Genomic DNA, 23,636 nt, shown 5'->3' with positions numbered 1-23,636 from the left:
TTACACACTGTGGCATTTCTCACGCAGAGATTCTTTACAAAGAAACCAGAATATTTTCATTATGTAGAGAACGATAATAGTCGCACATAAATATATGCATAAGTTATGCTTTAATAATCAACTACTTTTCATTTTGGAAATGTTTTCAAACAGCGGGATGCTGTTTTCAAATCACCGAGACGGGGGACGGTATTTTAATTATGGATGTTACTACGCTTATTTAGAGTAATTATTTGTCCAAAAAACCCCCTACTCAATTTTAACCGAACCCGTGACATCCACCTCGAAAAACAAACATATTCAAACTAAGGTAGTTAATGAGAAACGGGTATAAAAAAAAACCCCAATATCTACAAGAGAACAACCTGAAATAGTACTTTTCTTCATTAAATTCTTTATTGCGTTTTAATACTTTCCTCGTTTTTATCCCCCTTTTCAAAAACATACCTCGTTCGAGCCAAAAAAACTTTTTTTAAAGTACCTTGGCTGAGTTTGGATTTCCTTATTGATTTGAATTACTTGATTATTTTTAAACGGCAATATATTTTCGTAAATTCTATTTTGCATTATCTATCCTTATTCCGAACGACGAAACATAAATCAAAATAGACTTTTAATTCGGGATTATTTAAGAAAATATTCTCGACTAGTCCTAAAACTGAAACTTTACAAGTCTGGTAAAAGTTAAAATCCACAGAATTATAAAGCGTTAAAAGTTTATTTTGTTATAAAAAAAATATCAAGAAAGTAAATTTGTATAGTGACGTCATAATACTGCTAAAATAAAATTATACAGAACTTTTTTCTGTATACATTTTTATGGAAATGTTACACATGAGAGAGTTCGACAGCTCAAAATTGCGTGAAGTCTTTAAATATCCAGCAAGTTATTTCGGAATAATAAAAGATTATAAAATAAATAAACAAATCTTTTTTAAAAAAATTAGCTTCGAATTGATAATATATATATATATATATATATATATATATTATGCAAAAACCGCATGATTATAGTCGTTAAATCAGCTAGCCTAATCGTCGTTCAATAACATTAAAAGACAATTACTACTAAAATAATGAATTAAATTTTTTTTAAATAACTCTAGCGATTAACCGAATTAAGACACGATAATCGTATATTGGTGTCACACTGAAACTTAGAAGTAAAATGATAAGTGTTTAATAATATTGATTAGATAGAGGGGGAGGGAGACAAACTTCAGAATTTGATCTTTTATTATAAATTTTTTAAAACGATTTAAAAAACTCGAATTCCAATAATACTTGACGAAAAAAATGCCAAAACAGTATTGTCCCTATTTAACATAGACTGTAGCGGTATCTTATAAGCTGTAGACAGAGTAAATGTCATTAACTTCGTCTCTATTGACGTCTGTAATTGTGCGGTGCACTGTTGACATAACTAAACAATTGCTGAGGCCAGTCGCTGCTCTTCCCGTATTCACATTTTGTAATTGGAACACTAATGACATCTAACACTCCATTAAGATCTATATGTGTATTCAATTATGACTCTTCCAATGGGCAAAGAATGAGGGTATACATCCTTTTTTTAAAAAAAAGAAACGTTTTCTCTTTCCTATCCTTAAAAATCTGATTATATTTAATATTAATTGGTTAGTGTACTCTTCATACTGGATGGTTACTAGTAATGTTTTCTTTAAAAATCAGTGTGTGTGATCGGAAGTGTTATAGTATCATTTGTCTTTAACTAATAACACGAGAAAGAAAAGGCAATTCTGAGTCTCTCTGTATGCAAAATAGCTGCCTGGGAGACACTATCAATCTAATTTCTTCTGTAGAAGAGAAAGTTGTTAGGATTTTTGTAAAAATTATAATAATGCATCACACGAACGGTTCCGTTAAACAATTTTCTTATCTCTTGATAAAGATCGGCTATATTTTTATGATTAATTTTTCTACGACCAACTCGGTACTGTCACATCAGTAAGTGGGTCAAAAGAGTTGGCAGAATTGAGTTTAAAAATTTTTCTCTCATAAAAACTTTAAGTAAGAAAAAACTATTTAATCATGTACTGGCTATAAAAGAACATTGCCTGTATGTTTCTTACAGGTTTATGGGACACAGTCACACAGCTCAATAAACTATCCAATAAATCGAGTGGTCACTTTTTTATAAAGTCGAGAAATAGTAATGTCAGTGCATGAAAGAGAGAATTTTTTTTGCTCTCTGTTCCGTGTCGGTTAATAAATTGGTTTATTTTTTAGGACGACTTACAGAAAATGCAATTATGTTAATGTTACAGGTGTTGGCTTTCGATAGAAACCTTCATAAAAGTTTAGAAAAAGTTTCCCTTTCTTAATTTCTTTTTTTTTTTTTATTCTATGTTTAGGATTAATTGGGAATAGAGACGAGGTTGTTTCTATTATACACAAGTCTGGCTTTAATCTGGAAATAACTTAATCTACTATAAATTTAATAAATTGAATAGAAGAAGAACAATTGAAAATTTACATAAGCCCGGTTAATTTCATTAAATTTAATAGTATAGATATCAATTGGTAGAGGTGTTTAAAGCGTAAAGTTGCGATTAGTTTGGGAGTGTTTCGAGGGAAGCGCCGACAGCACATTTATAATACTAGTATAAACAACTAAATAAACAGACGTAGAAGTCAAGGCTAACAGTACCGAAAGTGGCAATTGGCGATACGACGCGATTAGCAAGGGTTAACAGAAGATTGATAACTCGTCTTTATAATGGGAAATACGCAGGAAGAAAAAAAGGAACGGGGGTGCGATTTGACGAGATAGCAAACGTCTCAGGTGTTACTTACTTGTGCCATTGGCATTCCTGGACAGGATTCGGTTGCCGAGACAGCTGGTCGACGGTTGGGGGTGTCCAGAAGGAGTAGGAGTATCTGCAGCCGAACAGTGGGTCAGAAAATCACGAACTTGCTGATCCATAACGCACGATGTCGGACGGACGAGGGAACGATCAACTATCCCCGACCGTACCGTAAAGGCTCCGGCATACTGCACCAGTTGGACGGTGTTAGTGTTAACAACACCGGGTGCACATAGATGGTTCGAGAATGCAGACTCCGACACGTCACCGCGTCTGTATCCGTGCAGTACTGGCCCACCATTACCCCGGTGTGGTTCGTCCGTAGGACACAGCGGGATATCACAGTTCGCGAGAGATATCCGGGGAGAGGGATGGTCCGCACAGCCAGCCGTTGTTGAATCAGTCAGTCACAGGTGCCGGAGAGCGGCGGATGTACATGCGTGGACGGAACGTTCACGTCACTGGGTGGCCTTGTTTATACCCCTCTCCTCACCCCTACTTCGCAGTTCACCAAACATCGACGTCTGCAAGTTGTGTCAGGTAAAAAAAAATACTACCAGGATACATTCGAAAGATGGTGATCGGTACGGGACGGGTGGCAGCCTTTTTCTTCTCTTCTAGTTGCAGGAGAGTGATATTGCAGGGTACTTTCGATGTTAAGGGCTAAAATTGATTCGTACTAGTCGTTACGGTGTGGCCGGAACCGGGGATGGGTCGACAGGTGGTTTTATCTACAAAGAAGAGTCGGCCAGCCAAAGAAACGGGGACAGGAAGTCTCTCGTACCACGGCTCGAAACTTCTCGTCGTTAGTGGATTCTAATTATCCCACGTCTGTCGTCCGAAATCCACCCCACGACACGTGGATGGCTTGCTGATTTCCTTCTCCTTTTTCCGCCACGAGTACATTGCTTTTGTTTAGCCGCTGACAGAACTATACGATCCCCCTATACGTCACGTGTCACAATTTAAATTTATAAAGAGCGATCACTAATCTTTCTACGGACAGAGACGGTGATTTAGTTTTGTATTTAACGAAATGTGTACAAATTGAACATTTCCCGGAAATAAAAAAGTCCTTTCGAGATCCGTGTTATCATGGCGCCATCTGTTAGCAATTAATATAAATATTTATGGACCAAAAAACAAAAAAAAATTCAAATATGGCCAAACCGATAGGTAGAGCCAACATTTTTAGTTTCGCTCGTCACAAACATCTTATATAACTAATAATAAAAATATAATATATTAAATAAATACGTTCTTGGTTTTTATTTTTAAAAATAGAAATTTCGACTTAAGTGCTACGGTTAAGTACAGTTATAAAAAGCACGTATAAGTTAATAGTAAATGTATCGAATTCACGGATTTCGCCGACTAGAAAATGCGAAAAAATATTATAGGTGGGTTGGGTAGGGTAGAGTAGGGATTTTCTAAAATAAATGTGGAGTTTTTTTCATTTTGCGAGCGGTTCCATCGAGATCGTACCGATGTTAGTCTAATTACATTCGTAAATAATGCGGTGTGAAGTAAGAATCATGGCAGACGTAAAAAACTTTTTTTACCGCAATGATGTGTTAACAATGACTAAAGTATACATAGATTAATCGTCCCTCTTCTAACTAATAAGAAAGTGTAATTTGAAGGAATCTCGGTGCTATCGCTATCGATTTCGAGAAGCGGAATCGATTACTTCCTCTTCTAGTCCACTCCACTACCCATACTTGGAGAAAGGTGAAGCGACAACGAATGCCATCGTTTGCTGGCTATTCTATCCGTATCAACGCGTTATTTCGGGGTCAAAATCACCTGACCTGGGTCCGGTGTTTTGGAACGCAAGACAGATTGGCCACGAGTCGGCCGTGGAACTAATTGCCGGCGCGTAGAGCCACTACCATGTCACAGCCTTTCGTAGTGGCTCGGCAACCCTTTGACGCCATCGTCGTCGTCGGAGAAAAAGCACGTGAAGAAAAAGCCCGGATGAATAAGACTAGGAATAAGGACGACATTACAGACATAGAGTAATGTTGGATAGCCTACCTTACGATCGCTGAAGAACCAACATACGGCTGTCTACGGCGGGGATATCTGAGGTTTCTCCGGACAACCCGTCCCCAGGCTAGGGAGACGAAAGGGTGGGGGGTACTGATTGTTGTCGTGCCACTACCCATATAAGTGGCAAGCGACGGTTCGTCTCCCAGCCCCTGATTGGCTGCCTCACCCCACGTGCTGGGTGGTACTCGTGGGTAGAGGCAGCGAAACCGATGACGTAACGCGCCCCGGAGGAGGGAGGGGAATGGACCAGTGGGGGATGAGCGGCTGCGTCGTCAGGGGTAGCGGCCAAGGCGCACTGCGGCTGACTGAACTAACAAAAAAACTCGCCGTTCGACAAAAAATTCCATTTTGCCGGCTGGCGCTGCTCGACAGACTCTATCCTGCTGAATTATTAGGATGGTTGGAAGGATTTGAGGGGAATTTGGCCCGCCGAATGCGATGAGCGGCGGCAAAAAAATGCAAACAGGCCTGGCCGGTAGCAGAAATTATTTCGATTCAAACAGGATGACCGAGGCCAAGTGCATCTTGTTTTTTTCCCTACGTCTGGACTTCAATCGTTTAAGTTTTTTATGTTCGTGAGAGTTCTCATTCTTACGATAGGCGTTCGTTTCTCCTTAATTACCGAACTTACCACTCGGCCAACTCGTCGCCCTCTGCACAGCTAGAACCGGATCTCCCCTCCCGCTCACCCCTTTTTTTCTCTTCTCTTTTTTCTCTTTTCATCTTGACTGTTCCCACCGCTGTCTTAACCCTTTCTGCTCGTATCAACCCTTTCACTGCAGCCAGACAGTGCGACGGCGACTAGTCAACCCACATAAAAAAAGCGACTGCTCGGGGATTTTAACCCGCCTGATACAAACACAGACCCCGTAAATTATTAAAAGAGAATTAAGAACCGGTAATAATTTCCTTTTTCAATTTTTCCCCTCGTATTTTTGGCTGGTTTTAAAAGAGGATTCTAGGAAATGGCTGCTTTTGACGGAGGAAAAACAAACTCCTTTTAAACCCTTCGGTCTCGACTGGCGTTTCTATGGCAACGCCGTCGTCGACGCAGTCTCTCCGTTTGTTTTTGCCGCTGGAGAACGCAAATGTCTACTTCGACCAGAGAGCAACCCCGAAGTAACAAAACAAAAAACAAAAAAATGTCCACGATTTTAGCGACCGTTTTGCAGGTGTGCGTCGGACAGATACCAGATGCGTATCGTTACATTTCCTCCCTACAACGTTCTCTACACCTGCAATGAGATGTTTTTAAACAATAAAACAGTCGCTTCTTTACATAAATTATTAAATCCAATACTCAGAATTAAGCTAAAAAAAAAAAAAACAATTATTTTTCTTAGAAATAATTCGGCATCGAATAACCTTTCTTGATTGCCCCCACTCATTACCCCAGTTATATTTAATATTTTAAAAGGGGAAAAAATAATCACGTCCAACCGAAATTTTCCATTAGTTGACGGATCTATTAATTTGGAAACGATAAACAGTAAATCAGGATGTTTATAAAGATGGGTAACAGACTAGTCTGGCTGTTGGTCAGACGTAATGCGAATCGAGGTTTCAAGATTACTTGTCTGTCATACGAATCCCAGTAACTTCGAGTGTCAAAATTATTTTGACGGCTTGTATTGTGTGAAAACAACCATCCGATATTATTTAATGTAAGGAATGGGAAATAGCTTATTACAACAACTTAATAGTCGATTTCTTTTCTTTTTTTTTAGAAAAATTCTCTAATTTCTTATAATTGAAAACTGAGAATTTCTAAGAATTTTCAAAATATTTTCTATTATTTTAAAACGAAATTGAATTCCGCAGATTGGTTATTTCGTTAACAAATTGTGATTTCATTTGTCGAAGACAAATGCATAATTTTTACTTTCTCGGGGTTTTATATAACAGAAGGAAAGTATGGCGATCGGTAAAAAATTTACCCCCAAAATTTTTAAATTTTTGGATCTTGAAACGTCGAGAAATGCAAAAAAAAGGAAGAAAAAGAAAAAAATATTCGATTATTTTTGTGTGAAGAGTATCGATAACCCTTAACGAATTTAAATTTTGTTCGATTATATACTTTATAATCTCCCTAAAGAGTATTGTTAACAAACTATATTATAATAGGATAACGTAATCCATGAAGCTGAATGATTTATATTACATTAGTTTCTATAATTAGATTTTATTAAATTATTATATTTTAACATTTGGCATGATTATCGAATTAACAACTGATCCTCCATTCCGAATTAAAATTATCGACTGTTGAATATATTTATCATTAGATTCAGAGGATTTAGATGGGAAAATAAATCAATTTTGTTGTATAAATGTCGATGGAAGTTGCTTCCAAATACGTGTGGAACTATTTCACTTTTTATCTTGTGTAATCGACAGTAAATCGTTTCGGTTGTATCGAAAAATCGTTTGTAATAAACTTAAATATACCTTGGAGATTCTTCTATTAAAAGTCTAAATTTAAAATATAGATTTTAATATTTTTTTTTGTCTGTTTATAAGTGATAACGCACATTTTCCTTATTAACAGTAATTTTAAATGTTTATAGTTATTTATTTACTGCCGCTATATTTTAAATTGTCATTTTAATTCTGTTTTATTCATCTAGAATTTTTAAAAATATATTTAAATAAATAATCTTAAGTTATGAATTATTTCGGCATTAACTCTTTAACAAGGAAACATAGGTTTGCAGTTTTCCGTTTGTTATTTACATAGGTCCTAAATTTTATTTCGTCACAATTAATAAGTTCTAAACATAGTCTGAAACTACTTATTTACTGCTATATTACATTTAATAAATTTTATAGACCCTATTTTATTTTATAAAAGAATAATTAACGGCGATACCTCTACAACCATCACCTCATGCTGTTTCTTTTACTATTTATATATCAGACTAAATACATAAATTATTAGTTTTTATGTCACCGAATGTATGATGAATTTTAAAATAAGTAAAAGAAACGTTGCTGACACTGAAAAACCTTCATTTTTTACAAGAAAGAGGCGTACCCATTACTAAATACTATCTAAAAAGGGTAGGAAGAAATTTGTTACTACAAGGAAACCAATGTCCAATTTCTTAAAACATGTCCATCTTAAAGAGATAAATTAATTTATTTCAATAAGGCTTCTTAAGAAATTGTGATGCCCTTTAAAATGTGAGTTATATTGCTGAGGCTACTTGATTTATTATGATTATTATTATGCAATCATTTCTCTCTTCCTATTTCCTATATATCAGCCTATTTAATATCATAGAATCAATGTTCAGAACAAATTAGTAAAGAGTAACATCTTATCATAACTATCTCACCTTATCTTTATAATTTATAAATAAATTTTATATTTCATTTATATTTATAACTTGTGAACAAAAATAAAAATCTATGTAATGTTATGGTAAACCTTTTCGAAAGTTTTTCACCTAGAAATTAGAATTACACGTTAATAATAAATATAAAAAATAATGACAAAAGTACAGTAGCGAAGAGCCTAATGCAATCTTTTTTATATATAAACGAATAATATTAATTAATCTTTTAATATGTTTTTTGAAATATCAAAAGTAATAAATTGTTTATGTACTGTATATAAGCTTACGTAACATTTATAAACCTACATTTCTATTTATTTCTAAAAGTAAATTAGAGACAGGATAGATTTCTTTACTTACATCATTACTAATCATTTTTACTTAGACCAGTGACCATTTTTTAGAGTAGGTTGTCCAGTTTGTATTAGCTCAAGGCGTAATACACTGCATTAAAAGCTTTGAAAACTTTCTCTTATAACTTAAAAATATAATAAACCTCTAAATAAATTATATTTTATTTTAATTTATATTTTTTTTTCTTTTTTAGTTTTTATTCATTTATATAAGTAAATATAAATATATAAATATAAATATAATAATGTTTTGTATAATAGATTAGAAAATGATTTAATTAAAATAAATCATTTTATTTAATAAAAGTGCAAATAATTATTATTTATTTTTATTTTTAAATATATTATTTTTTATTTTAAAAACTGACCTGTAAATTTACTTTCAATAGAACGAAATTACATAGTAGATTAGCTAATGGAAAATAAAATATATATATATATTTATTGAACTATAAAGAGTTGATAAATAAATGCAAATTAAAATAAATAAACAAATATTAAATTGTTATAATTTGTATATTTTTCTAATTTTTTTTTAATTGTTGAAGCATTTCATTTGCAAATTTCAAATCAAGAAAAATAACTAAGTTAAATTCATGATATAAGATTATTGTAATTTATTCAGATAAAGTTTTATTGGATGAAATAAAACTGTATACTCTTTATTCAATTTTCTAAGATGATGATTTTATAATTAAGAACAAACATTGAGCTTAGTTTTGAATTATTGTATTTAATCAAAAAAGGGGGAAAGGTTTATTTACCAGATTTTTTTATAACTTTTGAAATCTTTGTACTACTTTTTAAAACATATTGTAAAGAATGCAATATTGTTGATTTATAATTTGAAAAATTAGACAAATTTTATATAAAAAATTTGAACATAAAATTAAATTAATTAGCCTTTTTTATTTATTTATCATAATTTGAATTATTTGCATATAAATTAGCGTATAATGTTCGATTCTTTTGTACTCTCTACTTTTATAAAATCATACAGTTTAGTTTTTATCTTGTTTTCACACTCTTTTTTTAGCCACCGACAAAATAGACGATTGGAATAAATTGTCTACTTAAATTTAAAATTATTCCCATGATTTATTAAGAAACTACGTTATGAATAAATCTTATATTGAAACAGCAAGCTATTTGATAGCTTATTATGATATTTTCTAATAAAATATTTATAGTTTAAACAATAGAAAAAGTCTTTAAATGTCCGTAAAGTATTCCCTTTTTTTTCCTAAGCAAATTGATTTTTTTTAATCTTATTTAAATTTTATAACCGTCGTCGTTTCTGAGGTTCATTTTTGATATATATATTTTAAAATATAAAGAAGGAATTTTCAAGGAGCAATAGGAACTTTTTAAGAAAATATGTTACATTATCTTGTAATTAGTAGAATTTTTACCTAAGCAAACATATCAAATATTAAATAAAAGATTTCGAAACAGAAAGAACATAATGCAAATATTTAGACAAGATTTTTGGATATTTTAACTTAATCTTCTGTAAAAAAATACTGACAAATCTTTTTTTTAATACGAGAAATGGCTTTTAGTTAATTATATATAAAATAAATATAATTAGAGTTTTGAGTCCCACAATTTTTATTATTAAACTTTGTGTACTTTTTTTATATTAGCTTCTTCAAAGGATTATAATTTTCATTATAAAAAAGAAAAATTTAAGATATTATGTATAAAATCTGTTATATTTGTAATTACACAATTAGTTAACCCACATTTTGTATACTGTGAACTTTATAGTTGTAAGAAATTTATTTAGATTATACGTTAGTTCTACTTACTTTTAATATTATATTAATAGATAGGTTTAATAATGCTATTCTATAAGAATAATATGGCATAATAATGAATATAAAGCTGTTATAATGTTTTACTGTAATTAAAGATATCACAGAATTGTAGAATAATAAACAGTAACTGGCAAATTTAGGATGATTCCAGTAGGCTTTGGTTTTTCTTCTTAAGTTCCGTATACTGTACAGTACATCGGACATCGCCTTATATTACTTTATTATAACGAATTACTTTTTCAACGTATTTGAAAAAGTAATTCGTTGATTTCAATGAAATGTTTAGTTATTTAGTTACTAATCTGTTATAAATACGTACTGTAATAAAAAGAAAATAAGGCATTAATTCCAAAATTCTACGCCCCCGAATTTTGCACCCAGCGAACCCATTTATAAATCCGAGCGCTGTTATTTGGTTTGATTTAGTTTAGTCTCTTATTGTTAGAAAGAGTCTTTAGTTTCATAGCGTAAATTATGAATTTTTCTAATTAATCAAATAGTCAAGGAAGTTGCAATAATCGTAGTATTCCCTCACGACTATTTTTAAGTCTTAATACTAGACATGAAAAATATTAGACATATATTTCATTTAATACACGCCTATATTTCAACTAAGAATTTTATAAATATATTCAATTTTTTTATTAAAACACTATGTAGGAATATTTATATAAAACCAGACATTATAAGTAATAATGCAATGGACAGGTACTTTTGAAATTATTTAGATAGCTGTGTAATCTACCCGATTTTAAAATAATACATAGACCTATATATGTTTTATTTTTTTCTAATATTTTATATAGCCATTAAGACAGGCTGATCTTGTAATGAAAATATCAATGAAAAGAAATAACAGATACTTTACAAATTGCATTCTTAGTTTCCAATTTTGCGAAGTACTCCAATAAGGAATGAGTTTCTAATATTGAATTGGAATCAATGTTCTTGACAGTAAAGGTATGTAACTGATCTGTGATTCTGCAAACTATTTATTGCCTTCTTTTCAATCACATTATTTCTTAAAAGATCGTTGGATTGAACATTACCGCTTTTGTGTATGGCTTCAATGCTTTCTAACTTCGAGTTTCTTCAATCAGTTAAAATTTGGATTAATTGCATCTAAAAAAGTAAGTATCACTTTATTAGTATAGCTAATATCTATTTAACTAGAATAATATTTTTTTTATTGTAACGATTATTGAAATATATTATTAAATTGTAGTCTTACTATTCGTCTATTATCATCAGTGCCAGATTGCTCACTGGGCACGTGAGGCACACGTCTAGGACCCTGGGTCTCGGGGAGTCCAAAAAATAAGGTAATTTTACCGTTACAATTGTGTATCGTAGTTTATAGATAATTCGTAGCTATTGATACAAGTAAGCATGAATTTATGATGTAAAATTATGTATGTGAGTCCCAAACTTCTGTGCCCAGGGACCCCGGAAGGTCTTAATCTATCACTGAATAGAATGAATGAAAATTTAGTTGGTAACATATTCCTAATACCATATATGCATCTGTATATGTAATTTACCATCACTATTTTTCAATAATTTGCATAAGACTTATTAAACCTACACCTATATGTAGAACAAATTTTATAATATTTTCTAAATTTTTAACTATATTTAGCATGATAAATTAAAATTCAATTGACTTGTAACAAAGTAATGGATTTTAATGTAATTGAAAACGAGAAGTGTTAAAATAAACGATAAAAATTATAATTAACTCTCTATAACGTTTTACGTAGATTTTTTTTTTCTTACGTCCTACTTATGTTGATTATAAATTAATTTTGAAATATTTTATAACTTTCTTTTTGTTTAAATTAAATTCTAGTTTTTGTTACAAATTTTCAAACTTATTTTCTTTTATTTTTTTAAACTTTTACTGAAATTTGTTGTGAAATTTTTTCATTTAAAATAGGTTAAGTGTGGATATGAATAACTATTATTTTTAAGACATTAACAAATAAAATTTACATTTTTATTGGCCAAAAAGGTTCATATATGCTTATCCACAATATAATATGATAAATCAATCAAACGAAATCTTTCTTATTCATAGAAGCATTTAGTTATCTACTAATCAAGAAGGCAGAGGATGCATTCCTCTTCCAAAGACTTGGACATTGTTTTATGTACAGTACAATGTGATTCTCTTTATTTTAATAGTATTTTATCACTCCACATTTCATACTAGTTTATTGTAATAAGATAATTTTCACAATTTGTCCTAAATTGTTTATTTTCGACTTTTTCTTCTTAAAAATAAATAAAATTATGTTATCATTACAAGTTTTTATATATATTATTCGGAAACGTATCTTTAAAAGTTTTTTGTCACGACACTAGCGTAACCAGTGAATGATCCAGAGGCGGTGGGCCACCTTACCTTTGTAAATAAATTAAGTAAAAAGTAAAATAAGTACAAGAAAAAGATTTAAATGTGATAAACACACTTGTATGTACTATACTGTACATACAATATCTGAGTTTATTTATCATCCACAGCGCTAGTGGCTACATCCAGGGGTAAATGTAGGTTTGCACGTTCTAATTCGGTCTCCCTCCTAATATCGGTTCTAGTTACACTACTGGTTACGAATGCAAGTTACATTTGGATTAAAAAAAATTATATTGAATATAATTAAATAGTCTGTAAAATTTGTTATGCTTTAATTTACATTATTTTTTATACAATATTCTAGTTGTGTGTCGAAAATAAAATTTAATTTACAGTTACATCTATAAATATTAAGCATATTAGTCTTTAATTCTTTTATATACATCTTTAATGAAATACATAATTTTTTCTATAATATTAATTATAAATTTTTTATTTAACAAATTATTCTATCTTTATGAAAACTCATACAGGTCTTAATACAATTTATAATTTTAAAATGAATTATTTTTATTTGTGCTTGTAGTTTTTATTATTATAATGAATTATTCCTTATTTAAAACTATTTTACTTATAATATATGAATTATCATTTTTTTATTAATTCAATAACCTATTTTTTCAGTTAAAGTTTTAAAGTAATTACATTTTTTGTATGTATTATTTGTAATTCTTCATTACATATTTATATAGAGCTAGATGTATCTTATATAATAGTAATAAATTATATATCTATATAATTACAAAATAAAAAGGATAGAAATGCTTAAAATTATATTTATTTTTTTGTTTTAGTTATTTCAGTTTAATAGTGATTTTGATAATTCCGAGATATGAATCTAAATATGTTTATCATATTTAAATTTAATGTTTATATATGAGACTAAATTTCAAGAATAATTAATCTATTATTAAACTTTTAAGTAGTAGACCTAATTACAATCTCAAACTTAAAAAGCGCTAAATATTGAAATAGCAAATTAAAAATCCAATACTTAGATAAGTACGTAATTATAGGCTTATATCCTGTTATAACTTAATTAACTGGTCTGTGAAGATGCATTAAGATCCTAAAATTACTGCAACTGCTGTTTTGTCTTTCATTTATCATGTCTGCATTAATATTTGATAAAAATTATAATGGTTAAGTGTTTGGTACTGTACATGGGGCCTTTATTTCCTATTACGAACTCATTAATGGATGATGGATGTGGGACAATCAAATTCTGTGGCTAACGAAGCCTTTTTTTTTATACGTGTATAGCAATTAATCCATTCATCCGAACCAACGTGGAGGAGAATCATCTATACCAAAGGGTTGAATCCACCTATTCCTATTACAAACAGTTAAAATTTATGGATCGTATGCGGTTATTCTTCGTTAGAAATCCCTGTTTTATATCAGTTTTTATCATGATAGAACCCATTGTCTCACGCCAGGGTTGCCCAAGGGATTCCAGCTCAAAAGGGTTACATCGGTGGAAAGAGTGGGTTTTCTTCCTGCCCATTATCAGCCACGTTCGATGTTTTCCATCATTTGATAGCCTCCAGATAATTAGTATTTGGGTCCCATTCGAATTATTCGTAATCAGTCTCTTTCATTGTAATTCGTCTCGTAATAAATAGAGTTTTAATTAACATTAATCAGCTTTTTTTCTTGTAATGTAAATATTTTACTAGTCGCTTATTCCTTATTTTTGCTGAAATGAAGTTGATCTTTACTTATATCCGAATTTATGTCATGTAGAAGTAGAAATCCTAAATATAACCTTAACAAAAAAGAAAAGAAAAAGTTTATTTGGTTTAACGTAGAAGCAAGATTGCTGTACTTTTCTAGATTAAAAATGATATCGATGAAGAACGTTAACCGACGCCATTTTTTAAAAATAACATTTTATGTAATTTTTTAAAAATTTTTTAGTGATTAGTGTTACATTAATGTAACTTAAGTAATTGATAAAATTAAAAAATAAATTTCTATTAGTATTTTTTACCTATCGACAGAAATCTCGAAATACTAACTTATTCGAAATTACTTCTAATTTCTGATAAGAGTTCAAAGGTGATAGTAAATATCGACTGTCATTTTGCAACAGATGACTTTCCTTTCACGTATCCTGGTATTTAACTGTCGCTTTAAGTCTTTATAAATTGAGTATTATAACAGGTTCGGATGTACGCCTGATCTGGAAAAGATTAGCTGCGACGTGAATCGTCTACCAAACTACAGTTTTTAATATTATGTGTTTGAATGAATTTTTCTTGAAAGTATTTTAGCAATGTGCAAAGAATATGATATAAAAAAGATACCCGGAGGGACTTTAATACAATATAAGCATGATTTACTAAAACGATAATCATGAATATTTTTCGTTGGATAATTGTCGCTAGTCAGCTTTATGAATAACTTATATAATTTTCGACGTATTATTTAAATATGTATTGTGCATATGTATGTATGTATATATATATTAAAACAATTTATATTTTAATTAGATTTTTTTACACGCGTAAGAAATGTGATCTTTTCATGGCGTTACCTATGTAAATTCTGTTAAAATTTAGCACCCAGGGACCCTGAGTTTTTTGGATGCGCTTATCCAAAAGTAGATTCGGTCTTGGTCGCATCTATTTTTAAAAAGTTTATTCAAAGGACCTTCTTTCGAGACTAAATAAAAGTATTTTACATCAAAGATATGGTAAGAAATAAGATAGGCCTATTAATCCGACAATAGTCGATTGTAGTAAGTCTTAAAATTCGACGTCCTTGACTTCAAGGATTCAATTGAATTTAATCGTAAGATAACAGATGTATTCTCGAGTTACCCGACTTTAAAAAATATTCATACCCTGTTATAATAACTAATTTTTTTTCCCTGGTCTTTCGGGAATTAACAAAATATGGACTGGACTAAGAACGAGAATATATTTTTAATGAAAAAATGCAATAAATAAACAGGTCTACGCAGGATTTACATGACAGAAATCGGTCGAATGTTGTGAGTAACTCATGGCTGATAGACACGCAAGGACTCCGTTAAGTACCCTCTGTCAAAGGGAAAAAATGAACCTAATCACATGAACTGTCTCGAAAAAGGATAGAAGAGCAAAAAAAAGCTGTGCAATATCTGTCACTGACAAGTCTGACTGCGTGCCGGGCCGGCCTAAAAAACGTTTGAATTGCTCAGCACGAATTTGTTCGGAACGCACGAATACAAGCCATAGCTACAAATAATCAGTTAATAGAGTTATTCCAGTAGATGCTAACTTCATATGTAAATATTGGAATCCTTCTTCGTGAAAGTCTGCGCTGGTATTTTCGATTGTATAACGTGATTCTCTGTTTAAAGAACTGACGACTGGCTTAAAATACGCAGTCGATGAATATTATTGATGTTTTCAGAATCTAAACCCTAGGCAAGTCCACATGCGGTCGACAGAGACTGCCCGCAATGTGATGTACGACACTTTGTGCCATTATGTCTCCACCCATGACTAGATTAATTATCTCCTCAATTATTAGTAACTAATATCGAGTCAATATAGACGAAGTAAATCCGTACAGACTTTCTAAATCTTGTGGAAGAGCCCAAAACTGCATACGTTCTTTACGTTAATAGGTTTTAATGACTTTTTTTTAATGGCAACAAATAGAAATGGATAAAAATTCCGAGATTATACGAATTAATGGCTTAAAGTGAACTTTTACAGAGATTTTTAGAATTATAGCTGACGTTTCTAATTTTCGAATGCATTATTATCCGGTTACAACCAGCGATTTTTTCATTTATATCACTTTATTTTCCTGTTTACACAATACCAGAATTATATTAGTGTAATCATTATTATAATAATAGGAGCAAGTTTATTTTTGGGAGGGCATAGCCTACATAGTGACAGCTTGATCTGAGAAGTTTCTACTTAACTAAAAAAAAACAATTTTAATGAAAAGTGACTTATGCTAATATGGCATAATTAGTGGGAACGAAACAGACATTCGGTAATGACGTCATTCAGGTGCTAAAGAAGAAATGCCGTCGAAAAAAGTATCAATTGTAGAAACGTTGGGTGAATGCGCTGCGCTCTTAAGATGTTGATTGTTTTTAAAAAGAGAGTAGTTTCACAGAATTGTTGTAATAATATACAATAAAGTTTATGAAGCAATTTTCCGAATTTTACTATTGCAAGTTAAAGATATTTAAAGCTAAAAATTGGTCATTAGCTAATATGATGTTAAATGGGTAGTTTGTTTAAATAAAGCCTCTTCTGATAAGTATTTTTATTTTTTCACAAATTAGATTTCTATCCGATCACCGCAACCTATTTTCCTAGTGTTAATAAAAACTTAATTAAAAGAAAAAAACTACATTAAATTTCTAATAATAGCATTATTTGAATGGGCATAAAAAATAAATTTTAAATATTTTTATATGGATTCTAAACTTATTAACTATAATTTAAAAGAAAAATAATTCTGTACTTTTTGCAATAAAACTTTTAATTTTAATAATTTTCAGTGCGGAAAAAAATATTCTTAGTTGATAGAAATTTGAAGAAAGGCGGAATTTTTTTTTACTGTATCAAACTTTTATTTGATGGAAGCAGATGTCCGGACGGGTCCTTCAATTCATTCGTTTCAGTTTTCACAAACGGGAGGAGGAATGGGTTACGTGTGCGACCTTGTAACGCACGCGAGACTAAAATGCGAACACATCTCAAAAACAAAAGACCTTCAAAACACTTGTCTTATCTCTGACAAAACCATTAAATGTATAAATAGATGTATTTTTGCGAGTAAAAAATTTTTCAAATGACGGAATATTACGTTTGAAACGAGGAAGTAATATATATATATATATACATGTTTTTTATGGAAGTTCCCAAGAGGATAGGCCTATTTCGGTAGTATTAAAACAGGAGAGTATATTTATACTTATATTTGTATAATTAGCACGGCATAAAAAGTTGAATTTCTCACAGTAATTGAGTTCTTTTTTGGACGAAGGCGAGCACGAAAAGGCCAAAGGTTAATTCGTCAACGTCAAAACGACCCGCTGACCGAAAAATAGCGACGTAATCGGCGAATATTATATATATATGAAATATTTTTAATGATGATCGGCCAGTATAGGAGGAAGCCAAAGAAATTGAGGTAACTGCGTATGCGGCCGGCTATTCTTAGCCGTACTTCGAATGTAACAGTTTAAAATTAGTGTTTGGGCTAGCGAGTCATTCTAAACTATTCTACGCCTTCAAGTAAACTATTCAAAGTGGGCTATGAACTGCAATTTAGAAGAAAATGATTGGCTACGTAATGACAATAAGACTATTGTCGCTATTCTTTATATATTTTCACTTTGTTGAAATAACTAAATAATCAAGCAAAAAAATTTAAATTTGAGACTCTTTTCATTTTTAATACAACAAAATTATCACGTTATAATAAAATCCTAATGATATTTATACTCTAATGTTAAATTTTATTTTTTTACTAAAATATAAAAGCGAAATTTAACTTTTATGGGTTGTATTACTTTTGTTTAATGATAGAAATAACTCAGAGAATGAAATTATATCGATTATTTTAATTTTTTGTTTTTTGTATTTTTTGAAAAATAATACGATCTTATACAACAGCGAATTGGTCAGAATCATCCAAAAAAAAGAAATATAAGCAAAAAATAACATAAAAGGCTTCTTTGTGGAGCTGCATTTCTGACAATAGATTCCTGCTCATGTGAAAGAAACAAGTGCGTCAACCCGGGGCTGGGATTCTACGGACTTTCAACTGACACACCTACACCCCATCATCTCATCACCTGTAGTGTTGCACTTAGCTCTATCTGTTATTATTTCAGTCACGTCTCCGAGCTATGAGGTCTTCAAAATGAGGCCAGCATGTTGTCTTTCTCTCTTCTTCGCTCGGTAACTGAGAGAAGGAGAGAATTAAAAAAAAAGGAGGTTTCTTTCTAACTGTGGTCTTTCAACTCCTTGTGCCCAGGGGAAGAAACAGTTCGTCTTAGTTCCCAGTCGAGATGTCGTGTGAAATTCGTAAATAAAAATCTATCCGGAAGTGGAGTACGAGGATAATGACCATCATAATTCTTTTTTGTCTCCTTCTTGCTAAGAACTTTTTATACTCTCCTATTTACTTCTTAATTTAATCATCTAAGAAATATTATTGCACGATAATTATACTAGAGTAATCAACTTTCTCATTTTTATAAATTGTTGCATGCATTAAATATATATGTATGTGAAGACCGTAATGGTCAATGCCTGTATCTTTTTTCGTTATTGCTAATTGTTTTTCTTTCAAAGTGTGCTTAGTTACTTTCTAGTAATAGGCTGGCTTTTTTCTTTTTTAACATTTTTTTTACCATAAAGTGATTAAAAATAAGAAAATACAACTTGGAAGAAAATAATAAACAATGATGATAAGACAGAAGCATCACTTTTAAGTGATGTTAAACATTTATTTTTTTTTTTTAATTTATTACAAAATTTATCATTTATTACAGTTTATAATTTGTTTTTCTGCTTACAAATCGTCTTTTAAGTTTTAATATTCTACTTAAATTTTCTGAATATTTCGTGATTTTATAATATTTTAAAGCTTTCTTTTCGTTCCGACTGATGAAAAAATCGTCGACATTTTTATTCGGTCGTAAGACAAATCCGGATTTATTTTAAGCTGTAAAAAATTAAGCACAAAAATGTCTTCCCGACTAGAATTTTGTGCATTTTATATTAAAAAAAATCACTTTTATTAGACTTTCTTGCATTTATCTTTAAACTTTTGGAAATCTTTTTATTCGTCTCCTTTTAAACTTCTTCTACTGGTTACTTTTATAATTACATCTGATATTTCAGCTCAGGTTTGATTTAAGAACGTTATTGAATTAATTTGAAGATCCTGGTGGGAAAAAAAGGAACCGTGAGCTGGTTTTGGCATGGAGATCAATCCGATCCATCTCTCCCAACATGACGCGTTGTTAAAAATTCATCAGTGCTGCTAGTAAAATAGATGAGCATTAAAAGGAGACAACAGAAGGGTCAGAAAATATACGATTATTAATTGAGACTTAACCTTAGTGATTTTATAGCGCGAATATACGTTTTTCAAAGAGTGCAGTTTTGAGCGAAAATCAATTAAATCATTTTGAATCGCGCGGAGTCGGCGGGACACGTCATAAGGTGAACGACCCTAGCACCACCCTTTCAGGCTGCTCCCGCACCCTTGGGAAGATAAGCAGTCAGGACGCACACTACGCTACAATACTTAAGGAAGTATTCTTTTGTTTGGAGCCGAGAAATGACTGGTTTCCTCATTTCTTCATTCAATTTCCTCAAAACAACCTAGTCTGACCGGTCTCGAGCTTCTAACCTCGATCGTCTCGAACGAGATGGACGTCCAAGGGCAGATCGTAACCATGGGACGGGCGGTCGTTTTTCCGTGTCGACGACACCGGTCGGGGGAGCTTCGTGTCATGATTCTCTCCCACGGTTTTCTTTAACGTTTTCGTACGCCTGGGATGTTACAAACCCACCCGCGCGTCGAGATAAATATCACTCGCGGCACTTCCTCTGTGAATTGACCCCACACCTGCAAAGGGGCAATCGCCTTCTCGGACTTTTTTTATTTTCGTGTGTCTACGAGATGACGTATATAAATAACCTCGGTGTTTGTAATCCCCTACAGGTTACAAGAATGGATTGAATAAGAGAGAGTAAAGGTCATCGTGATCTCTGGGTTGCTAAAGAGAGTATTATTCGTTTACTTGTGGGGCTACTGGCAGCTGGCCTAAGGGCAATTTCAGAATCACTGGAGCAGTTTTATTATATCCTGAACTAAACGCTTGAATATTAATTATAGGCCCATATCACGCATCCTCTTCGTTGATCATAATTTAATGAGACGAGTTAATAAAGGGGGAAGCTCGGTATGTTGCGCTTAATGGAAAATATAGCAATTTCTAACTTGGGAAATTTGATTACTTTCTTGATTTTTAAATGTGTTTTATTTGTTTACCGACACAAAGAAGTTTGTTGGAGTTGGCTTTATCCGTCATTGGAATCACTTGTTGCTTCCAAAACTGTGTATTTACTTGTCACGCCACGAGTGCTTATCACGCACGAGGGAGAGAGAGAAGCTGGAGAAGGAGAACAATCCTTAATGGTCTGATGCTCTCAATGATGTACAGTACTTGGAATGAGGATGCTGTTTCGTACTCTTAACTCTATCGTAATTTTTTCTTTGCCGTAACTTTTCCCGAATAATTCCTTTTTGTTTTTTCTCCTCCCCCTAAATAACTCATCAAATTCTTATTTTATAATTCACCATTCACGTAACTGTTGCATCCGGGTTTGTAAAGGCGTGTCGACTGTAGGGTCTTGCAGCGTGTCAGTCGAAGTCTAGCACAGTATTAAATGCATTCTATCAGGAAGTTAATGTGCGTGGAAGAAATGAGGGAATGGTCGGAACAAATGAAAATCAGCAGGTGGACCAGGAAATGGACCAACTCCCGCTCAATCTACAAAAATGAACTGTGCATTTAGCACGTAATGTTTTGAAATGAATTTACTATCTTAAACACGAACTTAATTTTTGGATTCGAATTTTGTTGCCATAATTTGTTTTTAAAATAAAAACTTCAAATGAGCTTTTGTAAATTTGAAAAATTCGTTATTTTAGACATGCAAATGTTGATATTTTATAGATGCCCCTAAACACTTGCCTCGTCTTTTCATTAGCCTACGTATTATGGGGAAGCAAAAGTTTTTCGAGAAGAAAATAAACTACTTTCTTTATCATAATTTATGAAAGAGAATTAAGTATAGTCATAGATAAATAGTTATCCCGGCACACGGCGGCTTTCCTTTTTTTAAAGCAAACCAAACGTCTACTTTCATCATAAAATGTAAAGCATTAACGGACCCCAAAATATCAGTATGTCGCTCTAATGAGCTAGACCATCCCGTGATCTGATTACGTCCCCGTCTTGCGCCTGTAAATATTAGGCAAAGATAGAAAAGAGGGGACTTTCATAGCGAAGGAAAAAATTTCATCGGTAGTCACGTGTTCGGCTATAAAATATGATCTTTCTCTCTGCGAATATATAATTCAACATTCTCCAGCTTAAAGTTGTACTGGAAGTAAAGGATGATCTTGCCGGCTTTATTTTTAAACTTAGTTTTACTAGAACTAATTGCATTTCTTTCATGTTTGCTTTGCTTTAATTAACTTACATAAATTGTTATTTAAAAATAACAATTGGATTAATTTTCTCTCGTTATCCGTTCGAACGCAAGAAATTTTAAATTCCTAAATGATTAAAAAGGCATTCCCACTGTTATTAAATTTACGCCATCACCTTTGATTTAACTCTTGGAATCGCAATGGCCGACTTTTTCCTTCAAAATTTTATAATTTCTAACTTAATTTAGTATAAGTTTCGTTGGTTCTTCTGCTAATTTTGTGTATAATGTTTATATAGTGCCTTTAAAGTGGCCGCGCAAGTTATGTTAGTTTTATTAGTCGTGCTACTTCTGTTAAATTGCTCATGCTATATTTTGCTGATCCCTTTACTCTTGTTAATTTTAATATTAAAATAGTTTTTAATATACAATCCGATGTTTTTAAACCATAATTAAAGCATCGATAAAGGAAACGCTTAACTTTTTGCTGCTTTGAAATTAATTAGTAAAGCAGAAAACTGTCCGCCGGTAAAGTATAATTCACTCTTCGAATGGAATCAAACGTCCAAACCACAATCTTTCGAAATGAACACTCATCCATGCATAGATAGTTGATCGTTCTCAACACAGAAAACTGAAAGAAAAGTGATGATTGATGGTTGAATTTTATCGATTACGTAGAAATTTATCCATCCTCAGTTTGAACTCATTCAACTGAAGGAATTTCTTCATTTCCCAACATTTTTTTATATATCTCTGTATTTATAAATCATTTCTATGCAGGACGTTGCCAAGTTCAGTCAGATGTCGTTCCCTTGACGTAAATCATTGTCTACAGAGCAGAACCCCTCTCCGAATTTTCATTTTTTTCTCGTTTTTTTTTCTTTTTCTTTTTCATCTATTTCTTTCCTATTCTTTCCGGATGAAAATAGTTGGGTGAGTGATTTAAAATTACAACTAATATCAATAAGAAAAAAACTAAAAACCTTATTCTCACTAGACTTAAAATATTTGTTTATATTTCATATGCTTCTAGGCATATTTAAAATTTCTCGTATTGACGTCAAAGTCATTAACTAGACGTCTTGTAGAAATTTGACGTTTTTATAATAGTTTAATAACATTGTAAACATTTCTGACTGCCGGTTATTTATCACCTATTATTCTAAATAACGGAATACCGTTTAGTCAAGCGAATAAAAGACTATTTGTCAAGTAAAATCGCTTTTCTTCTTCACTCAGCCAGAAAGAAATGATAATCACTCGAGATGTTTTTCCTTTGATCTAAATCGGGATTGGAACAAATTCGTCAATTATTGAATATTGCCTTTGATTTCGCGAATAAAATATAATAGAAAATGCAATAAACTTCATCTGTTACCTTTTTATAAAATAGGATTTTTAAACAATTCCTTAAAATTACAGCTTATTTATTATATATGTACAGGTATATATTCGAGTTGAGTGCAATTTTACTGACAAAAGCTGGTATTTCAAACTTAAACGTTGTTAATAACAAATACTAATTAGTGCGAATTTGTCTGATAATGTAGCGAAAGAAAATCGGGGGTGTGAGATCAGATATTAAATATTTTCTTACGCTATCGAGCCGGCAAGATGGCGGCTCTCAAC

The 23,636-nt window shown here is 31.7% G+C and overlaps 1 protein-coding gene across 3 annotated transcripts in view; it reads right to left on the bottom strand.

Moving 5' to 3' along the window:
- LOC136988995 (NGFI-A-binding protein 1-like) overlaps positions 1 to 5,019 on the bottom strand; it is a 62,989-nt gene extending 57,970 nt beyond the window's left edge. Inside the window, exon 1 of one of the 3 annotated variants that reach the window (XM_067287013.1) lies at positions 4,866 to 5,019. Coding sequence is in view for 2 of the 3 variants with exons in the window: in XM_067287014.1 (XP_067143115.1) it covers positions 2,818 to 2,947 (130 nt within the window). In the remaining variant the exon portion in view is untranslated. Of the gene's footprint in view, positions 1 to 2,817; positions 3,877 to 4,865 lie in introns of those variants that run through there. The other 2 variants (XM_067287014.1, XM_067287012.1) reach the window with 2 other exon arrangements.
- Positions 5,020 to 23,636: the final 18,617 nt, after the last annotated feature.

Source organism: Centruroides vittatus, unplaced genomic scaffold (assembly GCF_030686945.1).
Source record: "Centruroides vittatus isolate TY-2023 unplaced genomic scaffold, ASM3068694v2 scaffold_435, whole genome shotgun sequence".
Lineage (NCBI taxonomy): Eukaryota > Metazoa > Arthropoda > Arachnida > Scorpiones > Buthidae > Centruroides > Centruroides vittatus.
Note: the sequence above shows the minus strand (reverse complement) of the source record. Positions and strands in the feature narration are given on the sequence as shown.